Source organism: Sparus aurata, chromosome 5 (genome assembly GCF_900880675.1).
Source record: "Sparus aurata chromosome 5, fSpaAur1.1, whole genome shotgun sequence".
Classification (NCBI taxonomy): Eukaryota; Metazoa; Chordata; class Actinopteri; order Spariformes; family Sparidae; genus Sparus; species Sparus aurata.
Genome location: NC_044191.1, coordinates 1,005,105 through 1,029,317, shown reverse-complemented (window position 1 = coordinate 1,029,317; position 24,213 = coordinate 1,005,105). Strand labels below are relative to the sequence as shown.

General features: G+C 39.8%; 1 protein-coding gene across 3 annotated transcripts in view; it reads left to right on the top strand.

The window, feature by feature from the left end:
- Positions 1 to 24,213, top strand: part of ehmt1a (euchromatic histone-lysine N-methyltransferase 1a) — a 29,882-nt gene that overhangs the window by 2,319 nt on the left and 3,350 nt on the right. Inside the window, exons 4-21 of one of the 3 annotated variants that reach the window (XM_030417893.1) lie at positions 263 to 345; positions 1,474 to 1,693; positions 1,851 to 1,996; positions 2,413 to 2,556; positions 3,924 to 4,234; positions 4,370 to 4,453; positions 4,542 to 4,630; positions 4,727 to 4,833; positions 6,565 to 6,687; positions 8,253 to 8,354; positions 8,505 to 8,609; positions 9,787 to 9,941; positions 11,265 to 11,432; positions 12,085 to 12,229; positions 17,234 to 17,311; positions 17,692 to 17,807; positions 21,504 to 21,590; positions 21,699 to 21,777. In XM_030417893.1, coding sequence (XP_030273753.1) covers positions 263 to 345; positions 1,474 to 1,693; positions 1,851 to 1,996; positions 2,413 to 2,556; positions 3,924 to 4,234; positions 4,370 to 4,453; positions 4,542 to 4,630; positions 4,727 to 4,833; positions 6,565 to 6,687; positions 8,253 to 8,354; positions 8,505 to 8,609; positions 9,787 to 9,941; positions 11,265 to 11,432; positions 12,085 to 12,229; positions 17,234 to 17,311; positions 17,692 to 17,807; positions 21,504 to 21,590; positions 21,699 to 21,777 — 2,342 coding nt within the window. Of the gene's footprint in view, positions 1 to 262; positions 346 to 1,470; positions 1,694 to 1,850; positions 1,997 to 2,412; positions 2,557 to 3,923; positions 4,235 to 4,369; positions 4,454 to 4,541; positions 4,631 to 4,726; positions 4,834 to 6,564; positions 6,688 to 8,252; positions 8,355 to 8,504; positions 8,610 to 9,786; positions 9,942 to 11,264; positions 11,433 to 12,084; positions 12,230 to 17,233; positions 17,312 to 17,691; positions 17,808 to 21,503; positions 21,591 to 21,698; positions 21,778 to 24,213 lie in introns of all 3 variants that reach the window. The other 2 variants (XM_030417892.1, XM_030417894.1) reach the window with 2 other exon arrangements.

Sequence of the window (24,213 nt, the reverse complement as noted above, 5' to 3'; positions counted from 1 at the left end):
TCTGATAAATTCATACTAAATGTATATTGTTCCATTATAATTTTATTGTATTTGTATTTTTTCATTGTTTACTGTGTTTGTATTTTTTAGTATTTCAGCCCTTTTAATGTCAGCGTTACTTTGATCAATAAAATCATTATTTCTGTAATAAGTTTTTCCATGCAGTGATAATCCTTGGCCTTGATGGAACATGTGTTCTCCAAGGTTGTTTTCTTGTGATGACATGTGGCCTCCATCTAACCTCACTGTGTGCTCTTCTTAGCTGTGAAGAGGAAGAAGAGGAAGATGGGGATGTATAACCTGGTCCCCAAGAAGAAGGTCAAGGCTCTTAAACATCAGGAGAAGGCAGGTCTATTTTTTTGTTTAAAGTGTCATTGTCTACTTTTTTGTAGGCCTGCACGATATGAAGAAAATCTTCGATGTATGATAACACTATTTAATATTGCTATGACGATATAACTTGCGATAAATAAACAAATATTGAATTTTGCATATTATTAACCATGCAGTTGATGATGGATAACGTTACTTTTGAATTGTTGGTGTAGGTCTTTATGGTTGTATTGCAGGTGGTGATGGAGGTTAGTTGTGTTTGCTCTAGAAGTTGCAATAAGTGCTCAGCATGTTTTACACAGTACCTGTGTTTGTAACACGTCGTCTCTCCTGAATCCAGAATCAGTCCATATAGCAGAAGTGCTGTTTCTATTCACCACAAGGTCTTCGTCGACCGCATTTTCATGACTTTTCTCCCTCAGTCATCATAACCTGCCAATCACCACCAAACTGATGCCGATTCATTTTGCCAGGGTAGCTAACGGCTAGCTGGGGCTTCATCTGATTGGCCCTTGTATCCAGGGCTCCGTCTGACAGGCTAAATGTTGGCATGCTCAAGGTGCATGCATGGCGCATGTAAACAAAATGATTTTTCTTATTCATCCGTGTCAGGCAGTCTTTTGCAATGTGTTTATCGCACATGTTCATATCGCCATGACGATGAGGGGCAGCCTTACATTATTGTGTTATGTAGCAATTTTGTGCATGTAAAAGGTCTGCAAAGTGGAAAAGCCCAAAGTCCACGTCGAAGGGCGTGACACTCTTCCTCCTCTACTAGGACCCCAAAATGATGTATGAACCTAACATGTGGTACCTAAGCATTAGTGACATGTTGTTTTTCATGCTGTTGAATTGATGCTGCATTCTGTAGGCTGAAGGTAACCGTGCAGGTTTTTAAATGGGATTATCAGGGTCAGGGTTTTCTAGCAACCTTTTGTCTTTTTGTCAACAGGAAGGTTTTTTTTTTTTTTTTTACCAGAACAATCAATCTGTCAGTTCCAAAAGTTCATATCCCCACTATTTATCACTTTGTGGCAACTAAAATGTGTTCCAGTAAAGGATCAATCTAGTTCTGTCACATCCATAACTTAATCGGTCCTGTGTAAAAAATATAAATGTTATTCCTTTTTCAATCAGAAGGAGGAGCCAGAGGCCACTGTGGAGAAGAACCAGACTGCAGCAGATGAAAAATCAGTGATTCTACCGGAGACTGTCAAAGCTGCAGAACCACCAGTCACCAGAAATGAATCAGTGATGAAGGGGGAGCCTGGAGAGGGCAGCCATGTTGAATACACAGAGCTGACTTTGGACTGTCTGGACCTGAAAGCTCAGGAAGAGCTGCTCTCACCTCCCCTGTCTGGTGAGAACAGCATCTCACTGGCTGATTTGCCTTCATAAGCGTTATCTGAGATCACAGAAGTCATTATGATCCCTTTCATTCTAAAGAATTTTCAAAGCCCACACAGATCCGTTTCTTGGTGTGAGGTCTGGTGAAGTGATGGTAAATGTGTGTGCAGGTGTGGCAGGCGATGCTGAGGTGACAGAAACAGACCTGGCTGAGGAGTTACCACTGTGCTGCTGTCGTATGGAGACCCCCCACAGTGGTGGAAGCTTGTCTACGCTGGATCAGATGTGCATGGCCATGGAAAGCACAGATGGAATGGTGAAGATGATCTGAATTGATAAAAACACTCTTCATCTCGATTTTTCTTTCCTCTGTTTGTGAATTAACAACAAGAAAAAAGTTTTGACAGACGAACACTTTTCATATCATGGAGCTGAGTTAACCTGGTGAACCACATTACAGATGTGAAAGTGACCCTCGACACTGCACCACAGAGAGCAAGCAGTGAGATTTAGTGTCAAATTGCTCTTTAAAGCACTTTATTTAGGGGGATTTGGGTTCAAAGTGACGTGACGTAAAGGATATAATCAGTTTAGAATATGTTTAACATGTTTTGCTCAGTAAGGTTGTTAGGGGTCCCAAAGCGCCAACTTTATTAGAAAACTGTTGGTTTTAATGTTCTGACAGTGTGGGAGGTTATTTTTGTGAACGCCTACTTGATTTTCTCTTCACAGCTGAGTCGTTGCCAAAGGCGAGTGATGAAGCATGAAATGATGCGACCCTCCAACACGGTCCATCTGCTGGTTCTGTGTGAGGACCACCGGGCCGGCATGGTTAAGCACCAGTGCTGCCCTGGCTGTGGACTCTTCTGCAGGGCGGTGAGGGGAGACAAAGCACACTGACACTGTAGAAACATTGAGGCCTGACATTATACTGTACTATAGTATACTGTACTTAAAGAAAGATGTGGTCAGATTTCACACTTATTGAGGAAAGAATATTGTTATGATATCATCCTCTATTTCCTCTTCTGCTCTTTTCTTCTGCCTTTTATTGCTTTTGCTTCACATTCATTGTTTGTCCTCCTTCTTCTCCTTTGCCAGCTCGATGTTCTCTGCCTCCTCCTTCTTCTTAACCTCTTTGTTTTTCTGATCTTTCAGTCTCTTCTTTCTTACCTATTTCCATGTCTGTCTCCCTCATCTCCTCTTCTTTATTTTCTGTCTCTATCTCCTGCTTCTTATTACTTCCCTTTTCTTCTCTCCTCTTCATCCTCACTTATATTCTGAAGACAACAAGAGTACCTGTATTTGGTGTTGGGCCCTGTTACTTTGGAAAGAAACGTGTTACATTATGAGATTACTGGCATTAAAAAGTAACTTTTTGTGTTACAGCATTACGTATTGAGAGAACTAACTGGTTAGAGTACTTTTGCACTATGTGTAGACACCACAGGACACCCCCAGAACACTTGTATCTGTGCTTTGATGAGTCAGAGCTGTTATATTGATATTACATAATATTAAGCAGGTCTTTTTATTTTATTTTTGTGGCTGATCTGTGTATATTGTCCAGAGGGTGTTCTTTAAATGGACTGACTCTACGACATGTAGCATAGGCCTACAGTCTGTGCATACTCCCTGCTAAAGAGAGACGGGGAATATGGTGGAATTTCTGACTGAAATAGATTATGTATTTGAAAATGTGACAAAAAATACATAACTTTGTAATCTATCAGTAAAAACTAAAAGAGAAACTGATGGATGAGTTGTTGCAATAACTAAAAAGGTTTTTAGTTTAATTGGCTAGCTATAAGTCGTGGATGAATGGTTAGTTCTGCAGTTTGTGACTTTTACATATAAATGATCTGTCTGCTACACTCAAGCCCTTGCCATTGAATTCAAACAATACTGAGGCTGAGGCTATAACTGCCAGATACATCTCTGTATTTCACAGTATACCAGAGGTATAGAGTTATTATTCTGCGCTGGTACACCAGTAGTGATGCATTTAATGTCACAGCAAAGACTGGTTTGTCAGAGCCGACATATGGAGCCACCGTAGGGATAGAGCAAGGAGGGCCGATGCTGTCATAGGCATGTCTACAATGTTTGTGTAATTACTTTCACTGCCAGAAAGTTCCACACTGCAGGTTTATAATAGAAAAGTAAAAGTAATGAATGAAAAGTTGAGATAGTCAGATCAGATGCTTTCTCAAACCCCAGTGTTCTCCTGGTCCGTCCCACAGGGCACCTTCATGGAGTGTAGGCCATACGGCAGCATCTCCCACCGCTTCCACCGGGACTGTGCCTCCATCTTGAAAGATCTCAAGTTTTGCCCTCACTGTGGAGAGGATGCCAGCGGGGCGAAGGAGGTCACAGTGCCGATGGCTGATCAGTCGCCCTCCGTACCCAGATCGAACCCTGGGCCATCGCTACCTGCTGTGCCCACTGTGGCCACACTGCCATCTGTACCGAACATTCCTGCCGTTCCACAGGTACTCCGAGCTAAGAAGACCAGTGAACCACAGAGGAGCAGAGAGGACGAGAGCCCTAGCAGGTAACTCCGGTCTGATGCTTACTACTCACTACTCACTTCTTGAAATCACTTTCAACCTATCAACTTTTACAGGATCATTCCAGTTTTTAACAACTTGGTCCAAATAAAAGCTTTCCGCATGCTTTCTGTCTCCAGGTTAAAGTTCGAGGCTGTGTGTGCTGCAGACAGATTACCTAAGGAGTCTCTGGAGAGCATTTTGATGGCATTGGATGATGAGAAGTAAGATTAACTGTGAAATGTTTTGAAAAACTGTGCACAGTCTGCACTTTGATATAATTACTTGATCAAGACCTTTTATTCTTTTTAGCCTAAAACCAAAGAAAGTGAAGTACCCCACCAGACAGCTGTACATCTCTGCAAAACAAGGAGAGCTCCAGAAGGTCATTCATCTCCTAGGTAACCCAAGTTACCCATGTTATGTGACATAAAGAGACTTCTCTGTGTATGTTTTTTGTATTGTCACAGTGATATACCAAACTTTGTACATTGCAGTTGATGGGAAGGACCCTAACTTTTTGATGGAGGGCCAAAACAGACGCACCCCTCTTCATGCAGCAGCTGCTGAGGGTCACCATGAGGTCTGCCACATGTTGGTCCAGGTGAGGAGCTCGGGGGCTGTAGAAAACCAGATGCTGTCGGCCAAAGATTCTCGGTGACACAGCTTTGGGTCTATCATAGCCTTGGCTTACAAGCAAATGATCAACTTTATTACTTCAGCAAAAATATATCAGCAAGATATAAAATATGTAAAGATATAACATTGTAATTTAAGCAACAATGATGAATGAATGAATGAATTAAAGTCATGGTTTCATGCCTTTTATTGAGTTAATATGTTTATCTATAAGTAATAATAGATGGCAATAATAGTGATGTTGATACATTTATAATATTTAAGAATAACAACAACAAGACATTTGTTATATATTTTGTTGAGTTGAGTTCTTACATTATTCCAAATGTCTGAGAGTAAGCAAGGAAGCCTGGGGCAAGACTCAAAGTCACATGAATATGACCACATCTGTCAACGTTTGTGCCACAGTCAATTCTGATGGCTTTTCTTCAGCAGTGCAATTTTCACCTCACCAACATTACAGAACATAAACACTAAACAATGAAGTCGACCTCACTGCTGAAGTCAGGTTGATAAACAGGAGTGAAGATAAATCGTATTTTATTCCCAAAAGTTATAAGGTAATGTCTGAGCTCTCGACTCTGGATCAGAGGAGAATCTGATGTGTGTTTACTCCTTTAGACCTTTAAGGCCTGGCTTGTTACCTGGCTCTCTCCTCCTGAGCTGCTCCTGCTTTGCCCTCCCCACACAACACTCAGCAAATGTCTTTTGCTCTTTCCCCTTTAGCAGCACAAATTACGCATTGTACGTTTAAGAAATCTGCTCACCTTGTAAAGTCGCAGTTACCTTCAGTGGGTGACATTATGGAAATAACTCAAACAAAATAAATTGTATTTATACAGCCCAAAATCACAATCACAATGATCCAGATCTGTCAATATGTGAAGCAGCGAGAGCCATGAGAGAGGGATGTTCCCAGGGGCCCATGGTCCATCAGAAGGGAGCCTGAAAGAAAAGAGAGAAGGAGGAGAGAGAGAGCGACACGGCATGTGGCTTGAGCACACTGGAAACAAAAACTATGGTTGAAGGACACATACGTTGACAGGTGTAGTTAAAAGGTGAAATGAACAGTGGAAGAGAAGATAAATGATGCTTTCTGTCGACTGGTGTGTTTGCAGCACTAGGTTCTCTAGGATGAGATGCTTGATAAATTCAAAATGATAAATAATGGAATGTATTTACCATGCTTTGACTTTTTGCATGTTTGCACTTTCTACCTATGGAAATAGTGATCCCCTAAAAATTCCCTTTTAAAGGTACCACACTGAGAAAACAATCATTAAAACGTAAATATCAAAAATCTAATTCCTCAGTTGTTTTAGGATCTTAGGTGTGACTGTTTATATGTTTTTTAAAGCAGAAATTCTATACGTGAATGTTAATGTAAAGTTATCCAACCCATATCTTTTTAGTCTGGAGTGAGTGAATTGAATTATTTACTTGAAAGCTCCAGCAGTCAGTGCTACATGTTGGGTGTTTGTTCTCATCACCTGTAACCAAAATGTTAAAAGTAACCAAAAATCCTGTTATGTATGTCTTAGTTAGTGATGTCGGGATCGTGTGTATACGGGCGACCGTGGCTCAGTTGGTAGAGCGGGTCCGCATATGTTTGGAGGGTCGGCGGTCCGAGGCGCTTTGAGTGTCTAGAAAAGCGCCATACAAATCCAATCCATTATTATTATATGTGTGCACACAGGCTGGAGCCAATCTGGACATGTTTGATGAGGAGCAGAGAACACCACTGATGGCAGCCTGTGAAGGCAACCACCTGGACACAGTGAAGTACCTGCTGAGAGCTGGAGCATCTGTCAGCCACAAGGTGGGTCAGCATGCACTCAACTTGTCCTGACAACCTGTGCATTTGTCAAATTCTGCTTTTCCATAATTTTTAAAATCATTGCATTGATAATATGTTGATCTTCTGATTGTTAGTTTTAGTGATTAAGTGATTGGCGAAACAAGTATATAGTGAGGCAGCTGAATAGATATAGTGCAGCAGCTACGGCCACTTCAGTCCTGTTTGCTTACACTAACCTGACACCAACATTTTGTCAACAATTTGGTCCTACTTTGGTCTAGACTAGTTTGCAAAACAGACTTCAGTGATTGTGTAAAATGTAAAAGGCCCCGCTAAAAAGTTTGCACCAGCTCAACCTGCAAAAGACTAGTTAAAGAGGAATTCTTGGATTTTGAAACCTGTTTACATATTAGTGTACTGTTTGTAACAATCACCATCTCTGGTTTGGTCAGAAGATGTGAAAGGTCCACGTATCATTAATTTCTTTGATATCAAATTGAGAATCCAAAATCAGAAAATTAGTAATAATTTAAATGATCATTTTATGAATGAGATACAAAAAAACAAAACTAATGCTTTGTTTTTCGTGACTCTGATTTGGTGGTGGCGGTGCAGCTGGCTCATTATCTGCTGCATCAGCTCTGCTGCCGGCTGGTTGTTTTTACAAAACCAACCATGAGAAAAACACAAGTCCAACACATTAACACCAGACAAGCCATTAACGAGATAGTTAGGACAACAATAACAGATTTTTTTTTTGGTCCTGGCAACGTCAGTCGGCTGGATGACAAAAGTACCATTTCTGGGCTGTCCTCCAGTGCCACGCTGTCCCGCCACAGAAGAGACAAGAATTACATAATGACAACAAACTAATAATTTCTACTGGCATGTTTTCAGTATAGTGACTTCTGTAGTTCTGTGGTTGTTCACCTACAGTGTGACATCAGCTGCTATTAGTTATAATGTTCTCTCACTGACTATCTTTGACACTGTCATATCCCCTTGACTGCCTGTCATATGAGCTACCTAATTTTAGAAAGGTGTTTTTCAGTGTCTAACTTCATGTCAAAACATTCCACTGCTGCCCTGATGACAAGTGATTGACAGCTGTACAGTTTTCTTTTCTTTTTTTTTTTGTAAATTGTGCCAGGTCTACTAACCACTACTGACACAGCTCCATTTGTTCGGATCCTTTTGTCATCTGCTTTCCCCCAAGAAATTGATTAGTTTTTTACATGATAAAACAGGCTTCTACTATAATATAGTTGGTGCAAGTACCAATAATTCAGTGCATTATATTTCATAAGGAAACAGTCTTGTCAGAATTCTAATAAAAGCACAAATCTTAATTAACCTCTCAGACTCTAAGCCTAAACCAGGCTCTTGAGGGTGGGAAACGATTAAGTACGGAACATTCCTGAACTGTTGGACACGTTTCCCTTCATTATGTCTGTTCCAGTGTCCTCTTCCACCCACCAGTGTTTAATCATGGAGTGCAGAAGCCAATGAAATGCCCTGTCCTCTGGAGTTTAACAGTGGTGGCAGTAGCACAGTGTTGTTCATTGTGAATCATGTTGTCATCCCAGGATATCATGGGTTTCACCTGTCTGCATCTGGCAGCTAAACTGGGACATTATGATATAGTCCATCATCTACTTTCCAAGGCATCCAAATACATCAACTGTCAGGTAAAGACACATTTACTAACTGCAGCTAACGGCTCATGTAGTGTGTTAGTGTAAATCTGTGCAGGAGTTTTACAGCTCGTGTGTGTGTGTGCGTGTGTGTGCGTGTGTGTGTGCCTGTGCGTGTGTGTGTGTGTGTGCGTGTGTGTGCAGGATGATGGGGGGTGGACTCCCATCACCTGGGCCACAGAGTATAAGCACAAGGAGCTGGTCCACCTGCTTCTGTCCAGGGGGGCCGATGTGAACATCAGAGACAAGGTCAGTGCACACGACTCACTGCTCACCTTACAACTGTACCGCGCATGCCACAACACTTTGTTTTAACACTTCATACAGCTATGCAGCTCATCAGGGTCAGCTCTCTGTCGAGTGCGATCTCATGGGATGCATCATATTGTTTTTACCTCAATACTAAGTGAAAATGAAATACAGTACACTGGAAAGGCTTGAGAAAAAAAGAAGAAGACCATGCTTTTTTATGTCAAGATGAAGTTGGTGGTGTTTCTTACGAGGACAATAATGATATTGAAAGATATCACAGTATGTCGTAATTTTATCATTGTGATAATCATTATTATGTCATAATGCCTTTTGGTGTAAGTAAGATATATCTTTCAAAATCTTTCCTGAACCAAACTTCTTGAATGTTTTTGTGACAAAGTAGTTTGTGTTCCACTCATTCATCACAGAAACATGGGAGCTGTAGAAATCATTGGAACTGAAGACTGGCATGTTATACATGTTCTTTACAAGTGGATGGAGACTTTTGACCATGACTGTACACTAACAAGATCTGTGGCACTGTCATTAATGCTACACAGAACAATAAGAACAAATACGGCTGCGACTAAGTGATAACAAGTGCAGATATGAATTTAAAACATTTTTTAGCTTGAGCAAAAGCATGTTTTGTAAAGTTTCAGAATAGGAAAACGACTGAGTTGAAGGTACACTGACTAATCTGAATATCATTTGAATATGATACCGAAAATCAAGTAGAAACATGTGGCTTTGATTTAAATAGCTTAAATGTAGTGAATGTTAAGTAAGGTTTGACAGTTTTTCTATATTGTATGATTTTACCAGCATTAACTTGGCATGATGTCTCTGGTCCAGCAGCTGCCTGAGGGTCTTTATGCAAGTTTGCTGTACAGTCCCATCCTCTGTTGCACCCAACAGTGTAACATACTACCTAATACCCCCTCGACTATCTCTTAAAGGTAACGTTAGTGATCTTGAGAAAGATAGTTGTTATTTGATGACCTGGGAATGAGACTCAATGTTATTGGTTGGTGGGTTGGGCCTGCCAGCTCTCCATAGTGCCAGTATTGGATAACCTGGCGTGTCTCTCTCTTTAGCCTGCACTGTTGGAAGCCTGCTCTGCCTCTATCAGAACATGGTGTCAGTGCTGACCTTTTATCTGCTTCTTGATTAGGAAGAGAATGTCTGCCTGCACTGGGCGGCTCTGTCGGGCTGTGATGACATCGCCCAGGCTCTACTGGAAGCCCGATGTGACCTCAACGCTGTCAACGTCCACGGTGACACACCACTACATGTCGCTGCCAGAGAGAACCACCTGGAGTGTGTGATGTGAGTATCGTCTAGGATCAACGTTCACTTGGGCTACAAAGACCTTAATATGCAAACAGAGGTGGGTTAAGAAATTAAAGATAGGGGGACCCAATCGAGGCACATGCTCAAAGAAGAGGTCCCACTTTAAAAATGAGTAAAAATTGAACTCCACACAAATTTGAAGGTCCCTATAATCATTAAGCTAATCTTTGGATTTTGACTGTTGATTATGTAAAATAATCAATCTGAAGACGTCTTCTAAGCTTTTAACCTTTACATTCTATAGACTAAACAATTAATAAATCCACAGCAGTAATCCTTGTATCACTTCAGTAAATCTAGCCTTCAAAATAATCCATCAGTCCAAAGGACACAGTTTTCAGGACAGTACATCATGTGATGTAGCTGCTGTGTGTTGGGGTTAATGAATACTGATTTTGACTGATCATGCAACCAAAAAGGAAGATGAAGACTAGGCTTCATTATTTGCTGAAGTGCTACTACTGAAGTTTTGCCTTGATAGTGACACTGTTTCATCATTTCATCCCATCATTTCCTTCCACATAAAACACTTGCAAAGCTGCTTTTTTGAATGTTTTGAACATCTAGTGTGTTGAATTGTGTGTCACTAGTGGTGTTGTTGTAGATTGCATCCAATCCCTATGGTTGCAACTTAACGCGAAAAGCCCTCTCGAGAGTCAGTGTTTGGTTTATCTGTTCTGGGCTAATGTAGAAACATGGCATTACAACGTGGTGAACTCGTTGGAAGAGGACCTGCTTTCCCTGTTGATAGGAAAGGTTAATTCGAAGACAACGAGAAATACAATGATTCTGAACATCCATGTAATTCTGCATGTTATATTAAAGTGAAACTCTCACCAAAAAGCAACCAAGGCTTTATTTGTGAATGTATATGAGTCGTACCTTCGTGTAAAAGCATAATAACGACGAAAGAGGCACTTTTAAGATTTACCGTAGTTTCATTTTCGGGCAAGCTCATTTTCAATGGGAGTGCTACGGGCACTTTTACAATAGCATCAAAATCTCTCTGTTTAAAACACTAAGAAGACTCGACACAACATGAAACTTTGCTGGTAGTATCACCAGGGTCTCTACTCATGAACACGAGCATTGAGAACATTGTTTGTGTACACAGAGTTTATGAAAAGAAGCTTTTTGGACAACTCACGTTAGCAGTAGCACCTCCAGCGCGTCGCCGTCATGGCAGCCAAAAAGTGTCGATCCCTGAGTGCGACCTAACAGGCAGGAGAGTAATGGTGGACCGCTCCTCAAGCCTGCCCTAGTTCACAGACTTCTTACCTAAACTTCCTCCATCTGCAGGTTGTTTCTGTCTCGTGGAGCTGACGTCAATCAGAGAAACCGGGAGGGAGAGGTGGTTTCGGACTGCTGTGTCTATGGCTCCAAGGTGTGGACGGCCCTCAACACCAACAAGAAGCTGACTGATGCCAGGAGAGGAAGGGACTGTCAGGGAGAGAGACTGCTCAGCAGGTAGACAGCAATGCTGCTCTGTGTGTGTGTGGGTGTGTAATATTACATGTACATATAAGACTTTATCTATATATGTTAAATAACAGCTGTCTGCGCTCATCTTTGTTTTGAGCATTTTCCTGGCACTGCTCCTCTGTGGCTGAGACAGTTCTACCTTTCTTGCTCATGAAACAACAAAATAGAGTGTGATCACAATATTTAATATATATGTATATATATATTTAATATAAGAATATTTGATATATATCCAAATCGATTGATACTTTTATTAAATTGGATTGTTTTCAATCTGGTTTTAAAAACTTGTGCACCAAATTAAAGCTGCATTTATCAGTTTTATTTTTAACACTTCACGCCGAGCTGAACATCACACAATTTTGCGATTGTATCAACTTGGTTAAAGATATGGCTAATGTGTTAGTCATGTCATGCCAGCGGACACAGAGCAATTCACTTGGAGCGATGTTTCTGTTCACCCAATGAATGTACCGTGAGTCCACTGTCACTCTCCTTGTTGCTCTCTGTCTCTTGAGAAAAATATTCGGAATTTGTAATTTCTGCTTAAAATATTACTTAAAGAACAAATATTAAATATTTTTTTACCACACATATATGACTCATATTTTAAAATCATAATTTGTCCTTCTCTTAGGGACATCTCTCGGGGGTACGAGGCCGTTCCTATCACCTGTGTTAATGGTGTCGACAGTGAGCCGTGCCCTGAAAACTTTAAATACATACCAGACAGCTGTGTCACCTCCCCACTGAACATAGACAAGGACATCACACACTTACAGGTGAGACTTGAATTTCTATGAACAGTAGAAATATGACAGTGCTCTAAAGAGGGCAAAGCAAGACACACATTAAATCATTAAATATCTGTGTGTATGAAATAATAAGTGTGATCATATTATGTATTTTTTATATATATATATATATATATATATATATATATATATATATATATATATATATATATATATAGATATATATATAGATATAGATATATATATAGATATATATATATATTATATATGTATATATATATATATATATATATATATATATATATATATATATATATATATGTATGTATATATATATATATGTATATATATATATATATATATATATGTATATATATGTATATATGTGTGTGTGTGTGTGTATATGTATACACACACACACATATATACTCACAATAAGTTAGGGATATTGTGAGAGACTCAGTGGATTTCATACATACGGTGTTTGTTTCACTTCAGAGAGTTTTGAGATAGGGAGGCAATTGTATTGGGGTGATAGACACACCTCATTTTGTGTTTTCCACCTAATGGTCTCACTGTGTACAGTGTGCCTTACATATTGGGGCCAATACCAAAAAACTAAAAGACAACCCTTTTCAATGTGGCATCAAGTTCAACATTCTGTGGGTATAAAAAGCTGGTATTGTCAGTAAGTCATTCCAAGTTCATCATTCAAACAGCCATGAACACACGACGTCACTTAACGGACGAGCAGTGCCACCTGGCCATAGCGCGCCTTCGGGTCTGTGGCAGGCAGTCAGATGTTGCTCGTGAACTTGGTGTGTCTCAAAGTGTCATCAGCAGACTTGCATCAAGACACAGAACTACTGGCAGAGTTCGTGACAGACCCAGGAGTGGAGCCCCACGAGTGACAGACCGCAACGATGACCAGTACCTAAGGACCTATGCACTCAGACATCGTTGTGCAACTGCCACACAGCTGCAGGCCCGGTTACGAGATGTGAGGGGTACTAGGGTTTCCAGACAAACCATTCAAAACCGACTCCACCGCTTTGGCTTGAATGCCAGACGACCGTTGCAGGTGACTCCACTGACACCAAGACACCGCCGTGAACGTTTGCAGTGGGCACAAGACCATGTGACCTGGACAATGCAGCAGTGGTCTACAGTCCTGTTCACTGATGAGTGTCGGGTCACCTTGCAGAGAAATGATGGTTGTCAGCGTTGCTGGAGAAGGCGAGGTGAGCGATACGCCGAGGTCAACATGGTCCCTAGGGTTCCCTTTGGTGGAGGAGGTGCAACAGTCTGGGCAGGCATCACCAGTCAGCCCAAAACAGATTTGGTTATTGTAGATGGCTCAGTCACTGCACGTTCTTACCTCAGAGACATCATAGAACCCATCATCATCCCCCAATTCCGCCAGCACACCCCCAACTTTCTGTTCATGGATGATAATGCTCTACCACATCGTGCCAGAATTGTCACAGCTCGACTTCAGGAAGTTGGAGTGCCTCATATGGTATGGCCAGCAATGTCCCCTGACCTGAACCCCATAGAGCACGTCTGGGACCAGCTGAAGCAGAGACTGGATGATCTTACCCCACCCCCACGTGACCTGGCAGAACTACGTGTAGCACTTGTGAAGGAGTGGAACGCATTGCCTCAGAACAACATCATGAGGCTAGTGAGGAGCATGAGACGTCGCTGTCAAGCTGTCATTGTGGCAAATGGTGGAAACACCCGCTACTGACATTGTCAATTTTTGTTATTTGGGGCTATCCTTGTTATTGTCTAAATTTTTGGGATAATACATTTTAAACTAATGAAAATGGTGTTTCTTCTCATTCATTATTAGTAATATCAAAGGGAACTTTTACTTATTTCATTAAAATTCAGACCAAATAGGAAAAGCACTCATGTAAATAACAATATCCCTAACTTATTGTGAGTAGTGTGTGTGTGTGTGTGTGTGTGTGTGTGTGTGTGTGTGTGTGTGTGTGTGTGTGTGTGTGTGTGTGTATGTATATGTACACACACACTACTATCGGCTGCTCAGCTAAAATGATCTCAAATGCTTGAAAATGGCAACCAAAACCAGAAAGACGTGGAAGAAAACAACAACATTTTGTGGACTGATGAACACAAGATTGTTCTTTTTGGGCCTAGAGGCTGCAGACAGTTTGTCAGATGACCCCCAAAAACTGAATTCAAGCCACAGTACACTGTGAAGACAGTGAAGCATGGTGGCGCAAGCGTCATGGTATAGGGATGTTTCTCATACCATAGTGTCAGAATTCTTTATCACATACCAGGGATCGTGGATCAGTTTGAATACATCAAAATACTTGAAGAGGTCTTGATGATACTTGTTGCCTTATGCCGAAGAGGAAATCCCTTGAAATGGTTTCAACAAGACAACAGCCCCAAACACAGTAAGCGAGCAGCATCTTGGTTGCAGACCAACAAGATTAATGTTATTGAGTGGCCAGCCCAATCTCCGCACCATAATCCAATAGAAAACTTGTGGGGTGACATCAAAAATGCTTTTTCTGAGGCAAAACCAAGAAATGCAGAGGAATTGTGGAATGTAGTCCAGTTGTCTCAGGCTGGAATACCTGTTCACAGGTGCCAGAAGTGGGTCAACCCCAAGCAACACAGATGTGAAGCAGTTCTCACAAACGGTGGTTATACAACCAAATATTAGTTCAGGGATTCACAGGAAAGGTAAATCTTCAAGCATTTTTCAGTTTGTATAGTACATGTAGTGGAGTTTGTAAAGAAAAATGCAGACACAGCTATTTTTTTGAATAACTTAATATTCCTAAACACTCTGCTTTTTTTTAAACACAACTGTATATACAATACTCAGACAGGAGGAAATGGTCCATATATATATTCACTCACACACACACACACACACACACACACACACACAGTCACGGTCAAAAGTTTGACATTTCCATTTAATTCATGGGACCCTGCAAAATCCCACACCTGTTCTCCAAATACTTTTTAAAGTTTTAATTTCTTTAAATTTCAGCATTTTAGTGATTCCTTGAATGTGTATTCTGAACCTCATCAATCGCTTATTTTTCACTGAACTGAGTTTAAATTTGTCCTGAACATCTGAGATACATTAAGGAAACTTGGCAACGTTCATTCATTTAAATAGTTGTTGCTGAATGTTGACAGTACTCAAACTAATAGAAGGAAGATTTTTTTTTTTTTACCAGAACAAAGAATCTGTCATTTTCAAAAATTCAAATCTGCACTTGTTATCACTTTGTGGGAACCCAATTTTGTTTTGTGTAGCATCAATGACAGTGCCACAGATCTTGTTAGTGTACAGTCATGGTCAAAAGTCTCCATCCACTTGTAAAGAACATGTATAACATGCCAGTCTTCAGTTCCAATGATTTCTACAGCTCTCATGTTTCTGTGATGAATGAGTGGAACACAAACTACTTTGTCACAAAAGTTTGGTTCAGAAATTAATTTATTATAGGTTTTCTGAAAATGTCACCAAATCTGCTGGATCAAAAATATACATACAGTAGGGACACTCAGCTCAGTTGGTAGAGCAGCGTCCCATGTGCTGAGGCTCTGCAGCAGACCCGGGTTCGACTCCCGGCCTGGGTCCCTTTGCTGTGTGTCACTCCCCCTCTCTCTCTCATCCTGTTTCCTGTCATATCTTCAGCTGTACTATCAATAAAGCCATAAAAGGCCAAAAACATATATATACATACAGTAATTCTAATATTTGGTTGAACGTCTCGTGGCCCTTTTCACCTCTGTTGGATGCTTTTTATAGCCATCCACAGGCTTCTGCTCGTCCTCTGGCTGAATTTGAACTACTCCTCTTGACAGAATCAGTGAAGTTCAACTAAATGTGTTGGCTTCCTGGCACAGACTTTTCTCCTCAGCACAGTCCATCTGTTCTCATTGGGGTTCAAGTCAGGACCCTGGGAAGACTATGTGTTTGGAACACTCACCTGCACCCAAGAGCCAATCTTCTGACTGATAACTTTAGGATTTCCTGAAGAATTTGGAGATAAACCTCCTTCTTCATTATTCTGTTTACTTTCTTTGAGCCTCTTTAGGACCTGATCAAACCTGTGAGCAGAAGGGACTTCTGTTTCCAAGGATTCCATTGTTCTCACCTGTCCTCATTAAAGGAGAAAAGCACTCCAGAGTTTGAGTTAATTGCTTTACACAGGCTTGCTGTTTATGTTTTCCACTGAGACTGTGATATTATTATATCATTCTTATTTTTTCATTGAATAACACTAAAATTAATAGTTATGCAAGATCAAAGCTGTAAAATGCCGTAATACCTGACTTACACCATTTTTACACCAAAAATAGTGTGTATATGCAGACAAAGTTACTAGAAATAGGCAATTCCTTAACTGTTACCGCTCTGTTTTTTTTTTCTTTGATGTCCCGTTCGTCATCATGTACATGCACCTACATGCTGGAAAAACGGGGAACAGTAGAAAACAGAAGATCATATACCTCATCAGACTATCAGGTCTTAATCATTAACATTCTGAATTAGACACATTGTTTTTTCCTGGAGCTGATGATGGAAGTTGCTAAGGAGTGAGACTCTGCGCTTCTTTTCTCATCTCTGTTGATTTTTGCACATGTGACAAGACTCTTGTAGTGACACGGAAGCCAGTGACAAGGTGGCATTGGTCATATTTTTTTTGCCTTTTACTTTATTCTTTCAAACTCTGTGGCAACTGAACGATGTTTAAGCAATGATTGAACAGAGACAGATTCAAGGAATTAACAAGCCAGCCACCTTAACTTCAGCACCCCTAATAGCAGGGGTGAAATGTACGGTGTCCACGTGGGGGGTTGTGTTTTCTAATGACAGCGGATTGAAACTGCAGTCTCATTTGACGTGAGACGGGATGCTGATTGTACTCATTTTCATTAGACTAAAGCCAGATGTTGGCGGCTGTTAGTGGATTTTTTGGTCCAGGGTGAAAGGTATTATAATGACTCACTGATTGTGTATTTCAGCACTGCAGCTGCACAGATGACTGCTTATCCAGTACCTGTGTGTGTGGTCAGCTCAGTCTACGATGTTGGTATGATAGCGTAAGTTGAGACACACACACACTCACAATCACACAAAAACGCAAATACATTCAAACTGGATGATACATTCTGTCATGTTTTAGGATGTTTTACATTTAACAATATGACACATGTGCGATGTCCACTGTTGTTCTTTTTACACTGTCACTTCCACCTGCTCACATGCATGTTTACTCTTGAGAATGTCTTCAATTCCTTCTGTTCTTCTAATTTATTTAGTATTTGTTTCACATTTTGCTGTGTTGCAGATCAGAGTACATGTTTACTTGCCTATTATTTTTCTATTTTTTGTAGCTACAAATAAAGACTCAAATAAACGTGTCTAAACAGAAACTGTTTTTATCCATGTTAGCAGTTTGTAACGTGTCTCTTTTATGCAGGAGGGTCGACTACCCCTGGACTTCTGTCAGCGGGAGCCCCCAGTGTTGTTTGAGTGCAACCACGCCTGCTCCTGCTGGAGGACCTGCAGGAACCGAGTGGTCCAGAATGGACTGAGGTGACCTATTCCACTTTGTCAATCAATCAATCAATCAATCAATCAGTCTTTTTTTTATGTAGCCCCTTTAAACAAATCAGAAAGATAAAAAAAAAAAGCAAAAAAAGGTTACGATCAAAGAAAGATGAAGATAAAGATTAAATACAATATTGTACTTAAATATTGATGTTGATAAAAAAATATCATAAATACAGCCAGACTGACTGACTGGATCCATCTCTCTTATTCCATCACTGTTATCAAGTTTTAATATCCAAATATATAAAGCAAAAACACAAGAGACTGGGCTACTTCCAGAGACCACATTTTGAGCACATTTACACTTGGATTATATCCAGATACAAGACACTTGAAATGAAAAGTATGATTTAATACACTTCCACTTAGTCACATATATGCATCAGAGTAGAACAACAGTAGAACCACAGTAGAACCACAGTAGAAGCACCGTAACAGCTGAGTACACCATACCAGAAGAATGAAGCTGCAACCATTTGTCAATTACATGACAACTGTTAGATAAAACCCTAACTTGTTTTCATAATTGTTTTTCAGTCTGAGCTGAAAAACAACAACTCAAAGTTCAAGTCGAGTTGAATATTTTCTGGTAACAGTAAACTTAATATCTTAGTGTTGTGGACAAACAACACATTTGAGGATTTCATTTTGAGCTTTGGGGAACACTGATCCATAATAACATGGACATGTCACATTTTATAGACAAAACAAGAAATTGCTTAATCGAGAGGGAAAAAAATAAAAACCCTCCCAGACAGAAACATTCATACAAGCCAAAAAATATGTAACAAATTGTGACCTCACCGTCTACAGTCTAAAATCTCATCAGCCTCATTAGGTTTTACGTTACCCAGTACTCAATCCTCCTCTTCATCTGCTAGCTCCACACCTTTCACAAACAAATTAAATGGGCCCCAAACCATCTCAAAAGGTTCTTGCTCTTTCTCTCGCTCCCTCTTCCTGTATGTTATTTTCTCCAGAGGAAACGTTGTTAACACTGGCCTAACCCAATATGTGACACTAACCCTAACCCTGCTGGACTTATGTCAAAACAATGCAATTTAAGAAAACTGGGTTCGTCAAATGAGCTTTTGAGATAATTTTTTCTATAGTTTTTTTAAATTTCCTCCCAAAAAGCTGTTGGTTTTCTCTTTCCTTTTCATTGAGTAATAGAACTGAGGACTCAGTGTTTTTAATTGAATATCCTGAGATGGCAACAAATGATTTAAATAACTAGTAGAGCAGGGATTGTTTTGTTAAGGTGCGAGATAAACAAGATAACTTCATCTGCATATAGAGAAGGTTGATGTTCTGTCTGACCAGTTGTTATTTCTTATTTTCGCTGCAGGATTTTAAGTACAACAGTTGAACCCACTTTATAAATGTACTCCCGTATCCAAATCTGTAAAAAGCCTTTCGGCATATAGAGATAGGAGGGCCTTATCTAGAGTGTCCTCCAAGCTTTGAATAAGATTATTATTATCTTAACATTGTGGAACCCTTGGCGACCATGGATAAACCCATTTTGATCCCTTTGTACTACACTGGGTGATCTTTCTTGTAGCCGTCTTGCTAAAACTTTGCACATAATCTTTTAATCAGTAATGTTATTAACCCACTGGTCATTGATCTGGGTAGACTACCATTACAGAATGCTTCCAAAAACATTTCTAGTAGTGGTTTAAGTAATCTTGTCCTACATTTTATATAGGGGTCTTTTGGGATTCCATCTGGTCCTGCTGATTTTCCAGCTTTCATGCCGTCAATAGCAATGCCTATTTCCACCTCCTTAAGATCTGCCTCTAGCTTCTTTGAAAATTCTTTCGAAACAATTAGAATAATCAGCTTACCCAGAAATGTTTTTTGGCCCTGGGGGTCATATTTAATTTGGGATTCATATAGATTTTCATAATATTTCCTGAATTGCCTATTTATTTCAGCAGGGTCTAATATTGTATCACCATTATTGTTAATGATTGAGGGAAGGTTTTTGCTTGTTTCTAACTGTCCCCTTGCTTGTAAAATGTTTGGCTCAGCCTAAGCATATTGATGCTGCCCTAGCTGCCGATAATTTCCTATGTAATTTATTATGTTGTGCTCTCTTAAGAGCACAACATAATGAACTTATCTGGTGTAACTCCCTAGATTTGGATGATGTAAAACTAATTATTTGTCTCCTCAAGAAGGCTTTGAAAGCATCCCACTTGATGCTATGATGTATTATACTTAAAATAATCTTGTATTATACTTACAATATTTTTTTTTCTGTCCCCACGTACACTACAAATTCTTCATCTTGTAACCATTTCTAATTCAGATTCTATCTAGGTAGATCTCTAATAAGGTTCCCATCTGTGTATATCAGATAGCAAATAAGCAACATCGTAAGGTTTCACGTATCTCAAGACATCTAACAGATTGAACTCTTTAATGAATTGATGAATGGTTGTTCTACGTCTAGTATGAGTTTGATCAGTACCTGTAGATCTGTCTGGATCGAGCGTACAGTTCCAGTCCCCTGCAATTATATACTCTCCTGGGAGGGATGCAATTCTGAGAAATACATTAGTAAAAAAAAAAAAAGGGCTCATCTGTATTGGGGCTGTATAAATTGACCAAATTCAAGTTTACTGAGAGCATCGATCCCTGGATGATCAAATACATACCAGATTTATCCTTGATTACATCAGAAGCTTGATAGAGAACTGATTAGTGGATAAGTGTCATAACTCCTCTTGATTATGATGTAAATGATGCTGCATAAATGCTTCCTGCCACCTACTTCTAAGTCTTACATTGTCCTGTGTCTCCTGCAGAAAAAACATTTTTTGAATCGTGTCTTTCAGCTTATTCATAACCTCTTTGATTTTGTAAGCTCGTTTCCATGTCGACAACTTTATTTACATTTTAGAGCATTTAGTGGACACATTTGTCCAAAGCGACTTACAAATTCATAAACTCAGGAGCAATTTGTGGTTCAGTATCACGCTCGAGGACACTTTGAGCAGCTAGGGGGAGCAGGGATTTGAACGGGTGATCTTCCAATTGCTAGGCGACCCCTCTACCTCCTGAGCTACAGTAGCCCCGGAACTTGCTTTAACCGTTTCTTGTAGCTCAGCGTGTTTGTCCTCCACAGTTGATAAACACACTTCTATGTGCTATCCTTTCAGTGCGGTCAGCCAGTTCTTTCCTGGTTTCTTCAACAGCAGTCAGAATCCTATAAAGTCTTGTTGAGAACTTGGATTGAAGCTGTTTATTGCCACCAATGTCTCTGCTTAACCCCGGGTGAGCTCGCTACTGCTCTCTTCAGGGGTCGCTGTGCCAATGTTAGCCTCTTAGCTTTAGGTCCCATGCTTTGCGGCATGAAGTCAGTTAACTTCGCTTGCGTCTGTGTATTCCCTCTATCTCTGCTTGATTTTCCAAGATTTTGCATTGCTTCTTCAAGACCAAAGGTCGCCTACACTCGGGTACAGTTCTATGTTTGATATCAGGATTTTAACGGAGCAGGGTTTAGCGTGACTAGCTCGCGGTCATACCGAAGCCCTACATTTTTGAAAGCTCTCCAAATGTCTCTCTTGAAACTGTGTTCTCTCAAATAAAATCTGTGTCATTTTTGCCTTAATGTTCCTGCCATTCTGTCAGATGCTGGATGAAATAATTGCCTTGTCGTTGTTTCAGAGCTCGGCTGCAGCTCTTCAGGACACAGAGGATGGGCTGGGGAGTGAGGGCCATGCAGGATATCCCTCAAGGAACATTCATTTGCGAGTGAGGACAGGCTGTCATGAGAGAAACGGCTGTATTCAGTTTTTTACAGCATGAAATATTGAAGAGAAGCTGCACTCTGAGCTCTTTCCCTCCCTAATGCTTCAACAGGTATGTCGGGGAGATCATCACTGATGCAGAGGCTGACAAAAGGGAGAATGACTCTTTCCTCTTCACCCTCGACAACAAGGTGACTCAACTGGTTTTCATGAATTTTTTAAGTTGGACTACGTAACCGTGCATGCTGGTTCTGAGACTGAACGTCATTATGTGGTTTGAGGGAAGAAAATGATCTGCTGTTAAAGGGTCCAGCTCTCTGCAGACAGAATGCTTGAGAATGCTTTCTATTGTCACATCTACGCTTTAAATGTCACCAGTGACTGTATCGACCAGGGCTCGTATATAACAGAATCATTTCTACAAACACTTTATTTCTAAGGCTAAACTGATTTTCAGCATTGAAAAGACAGCTGCTAGAACCAGTGTGACATAATGCTTTTCAGATATCATCATTAGAAATAATTATAGATATTAACATTGAGTAGTTTCAAAGTTTATATCATACCAAAATGAAAGCATGGATTAATCTCACAATATTCCTCTCCCTCTTAAACTCTAAGTTAACCTTTTCAAGCCATTCCTTCAGAAGTAAATGTATACACAAAAGATCCTATCAGCACCATTTAACCACATCATTGTACATACTTATAATAGCTCCATCCTTTGCTTGAAATTAATGCAGCAATAATCAGGGTTCGTACGGGTGCTTGAAATCCTTGAAAGTGCTTGAATTTCAATGTTGCATTTTCAAGGTCTGAAAAGTGCTTGGATTTTAGTTTAAGTGCTTGAAAGTGTTTGACATTATAACTCTGTGTCTTGGCAAAATTGGGATCAGACTGGATAGTTTGCTCAGTACAAGGAGAAATAAACTCAGTGTGTGTGTATCATCACACATGCAGCCTGGTAGGAATAGAGAAGGATGGCTGAGGACAATGATGCAATTTGGACAGATGACATGTTCAGTATTGATAAACTTTGATGAATAAGCGAACAGCTTAAAAAAGTTTATGTCAAAAAAGAAAATTACTGGGTGCTCTCAGGTCTCTCCTTGTCTCGGTGCAAGTGTGCCTGAAGAACGCCAAGTGGCTTCCCTTGTTTTTGGATAAAACTTTGTGTTCTCCTTTAATTTCTAAAGTTTTTGCTTTTTGAAACATCATTTTAGATGTTTACAGCATAATACAATGTACATAATTGTGATAAAAAATGAAAAAAAAATAATTAATGAGTATATATATTCTTGTAGATATGCATTTTACCCCAGCGATAAGGTACTGGAAAAGTTTGGAAAAGGCCCCTTAAAGTGCTTGAAAAGTGCTTGAATTTGACCTAAAAAATGTGTACGAACCCTGAATAATGTTGTACACATCATGTGGGCCTTTATATTGAACACTGAGCAGGTGACAGAGCCAGGTAGACCGTGTTAATGTGTTAAAAATCAAAGTTTGACTCTGCTTGCCCAAAGGATCCATGAGTCATGGACATTTTCTTTACAAGGTGTTTAGGGCTGGGTTAAAAAAATAATAATTCTGATCAAAACCATCTTCACTTGAATGATCTAATATCGATTCAGAAATATAGCCTGTGGCTTTTACCAGTAAATTGTTGGACCAATGTTTGGAAATGTATATCATCGGCTATTTACCGGTATAAACAGAGCCAAGAATATGAAGGCAAATTGCTTTCTTTATCTTTACATTTTCGCCTTTCTTATGGTGTGTCAGGTGTAATTAAACTACAGGTCATGAGCTTTTTTAACCCTTGTATTGTCTTGCCTGTTGGACCATCTGTTGTTCCTCAGGTCAAATTGACCTGGGACATATTTAGGGTTTTAAAAACAATGCTGAAATAAGATTTTACTTCATAAACCATTAACATGAATTGTCATGATCTCAATTTCAAACAATAGAGATAACATATGTGTTTAATGATTGCAATCAGTCTCTACTAGAAAACAATTATCAGAGGAAGTGCGATTAGTTTTGTTTGTCGTTGCTGGCTCTTGGGCAGCTCCAGCGTCCGCCTGTGGTGCTCCTTGTGGTGCATATTCCGAGTGAAGGCCATCTTCAAATTCACTTCCAGTCTCAGAATACTCTGAATTGATATCTAAATTATTATGTTTGTGTCTGTGTATGTGGGTCAAACTGACCCGAAGACTAAGATAAATGTGTAGGGTATAGTAGCATGTGTGTTCATTTGTTGTTTTTTTTGTTTGTACATGTTTATCACAGAAAGTAAGCTAAGGCCATTGAGTTTCAGGTTGAAAAAATTTATACTTGTACCATTTTTCTTCTTGTAAAAATTTGAAATGGGTCAATTTGACCTGAATACCATACAAGGGTTAAATCTAAATATCCATGATATTAAATATCTTATCGGTATTGGCCACGAGGAGCAGATAATTGTAATTACTGGCTGAAAAAAATCTAAATTGTGCATCCCTAGCTTAATGTATTGTTTAATAGATTTAGATCAGCCAAAATTGTGTGATGCTGTTAAATCAGGTCTGTTAAAGCACAAAAACTTCCATTAATTAATGTATTCTACTATTTCATTCCACTATCACAAC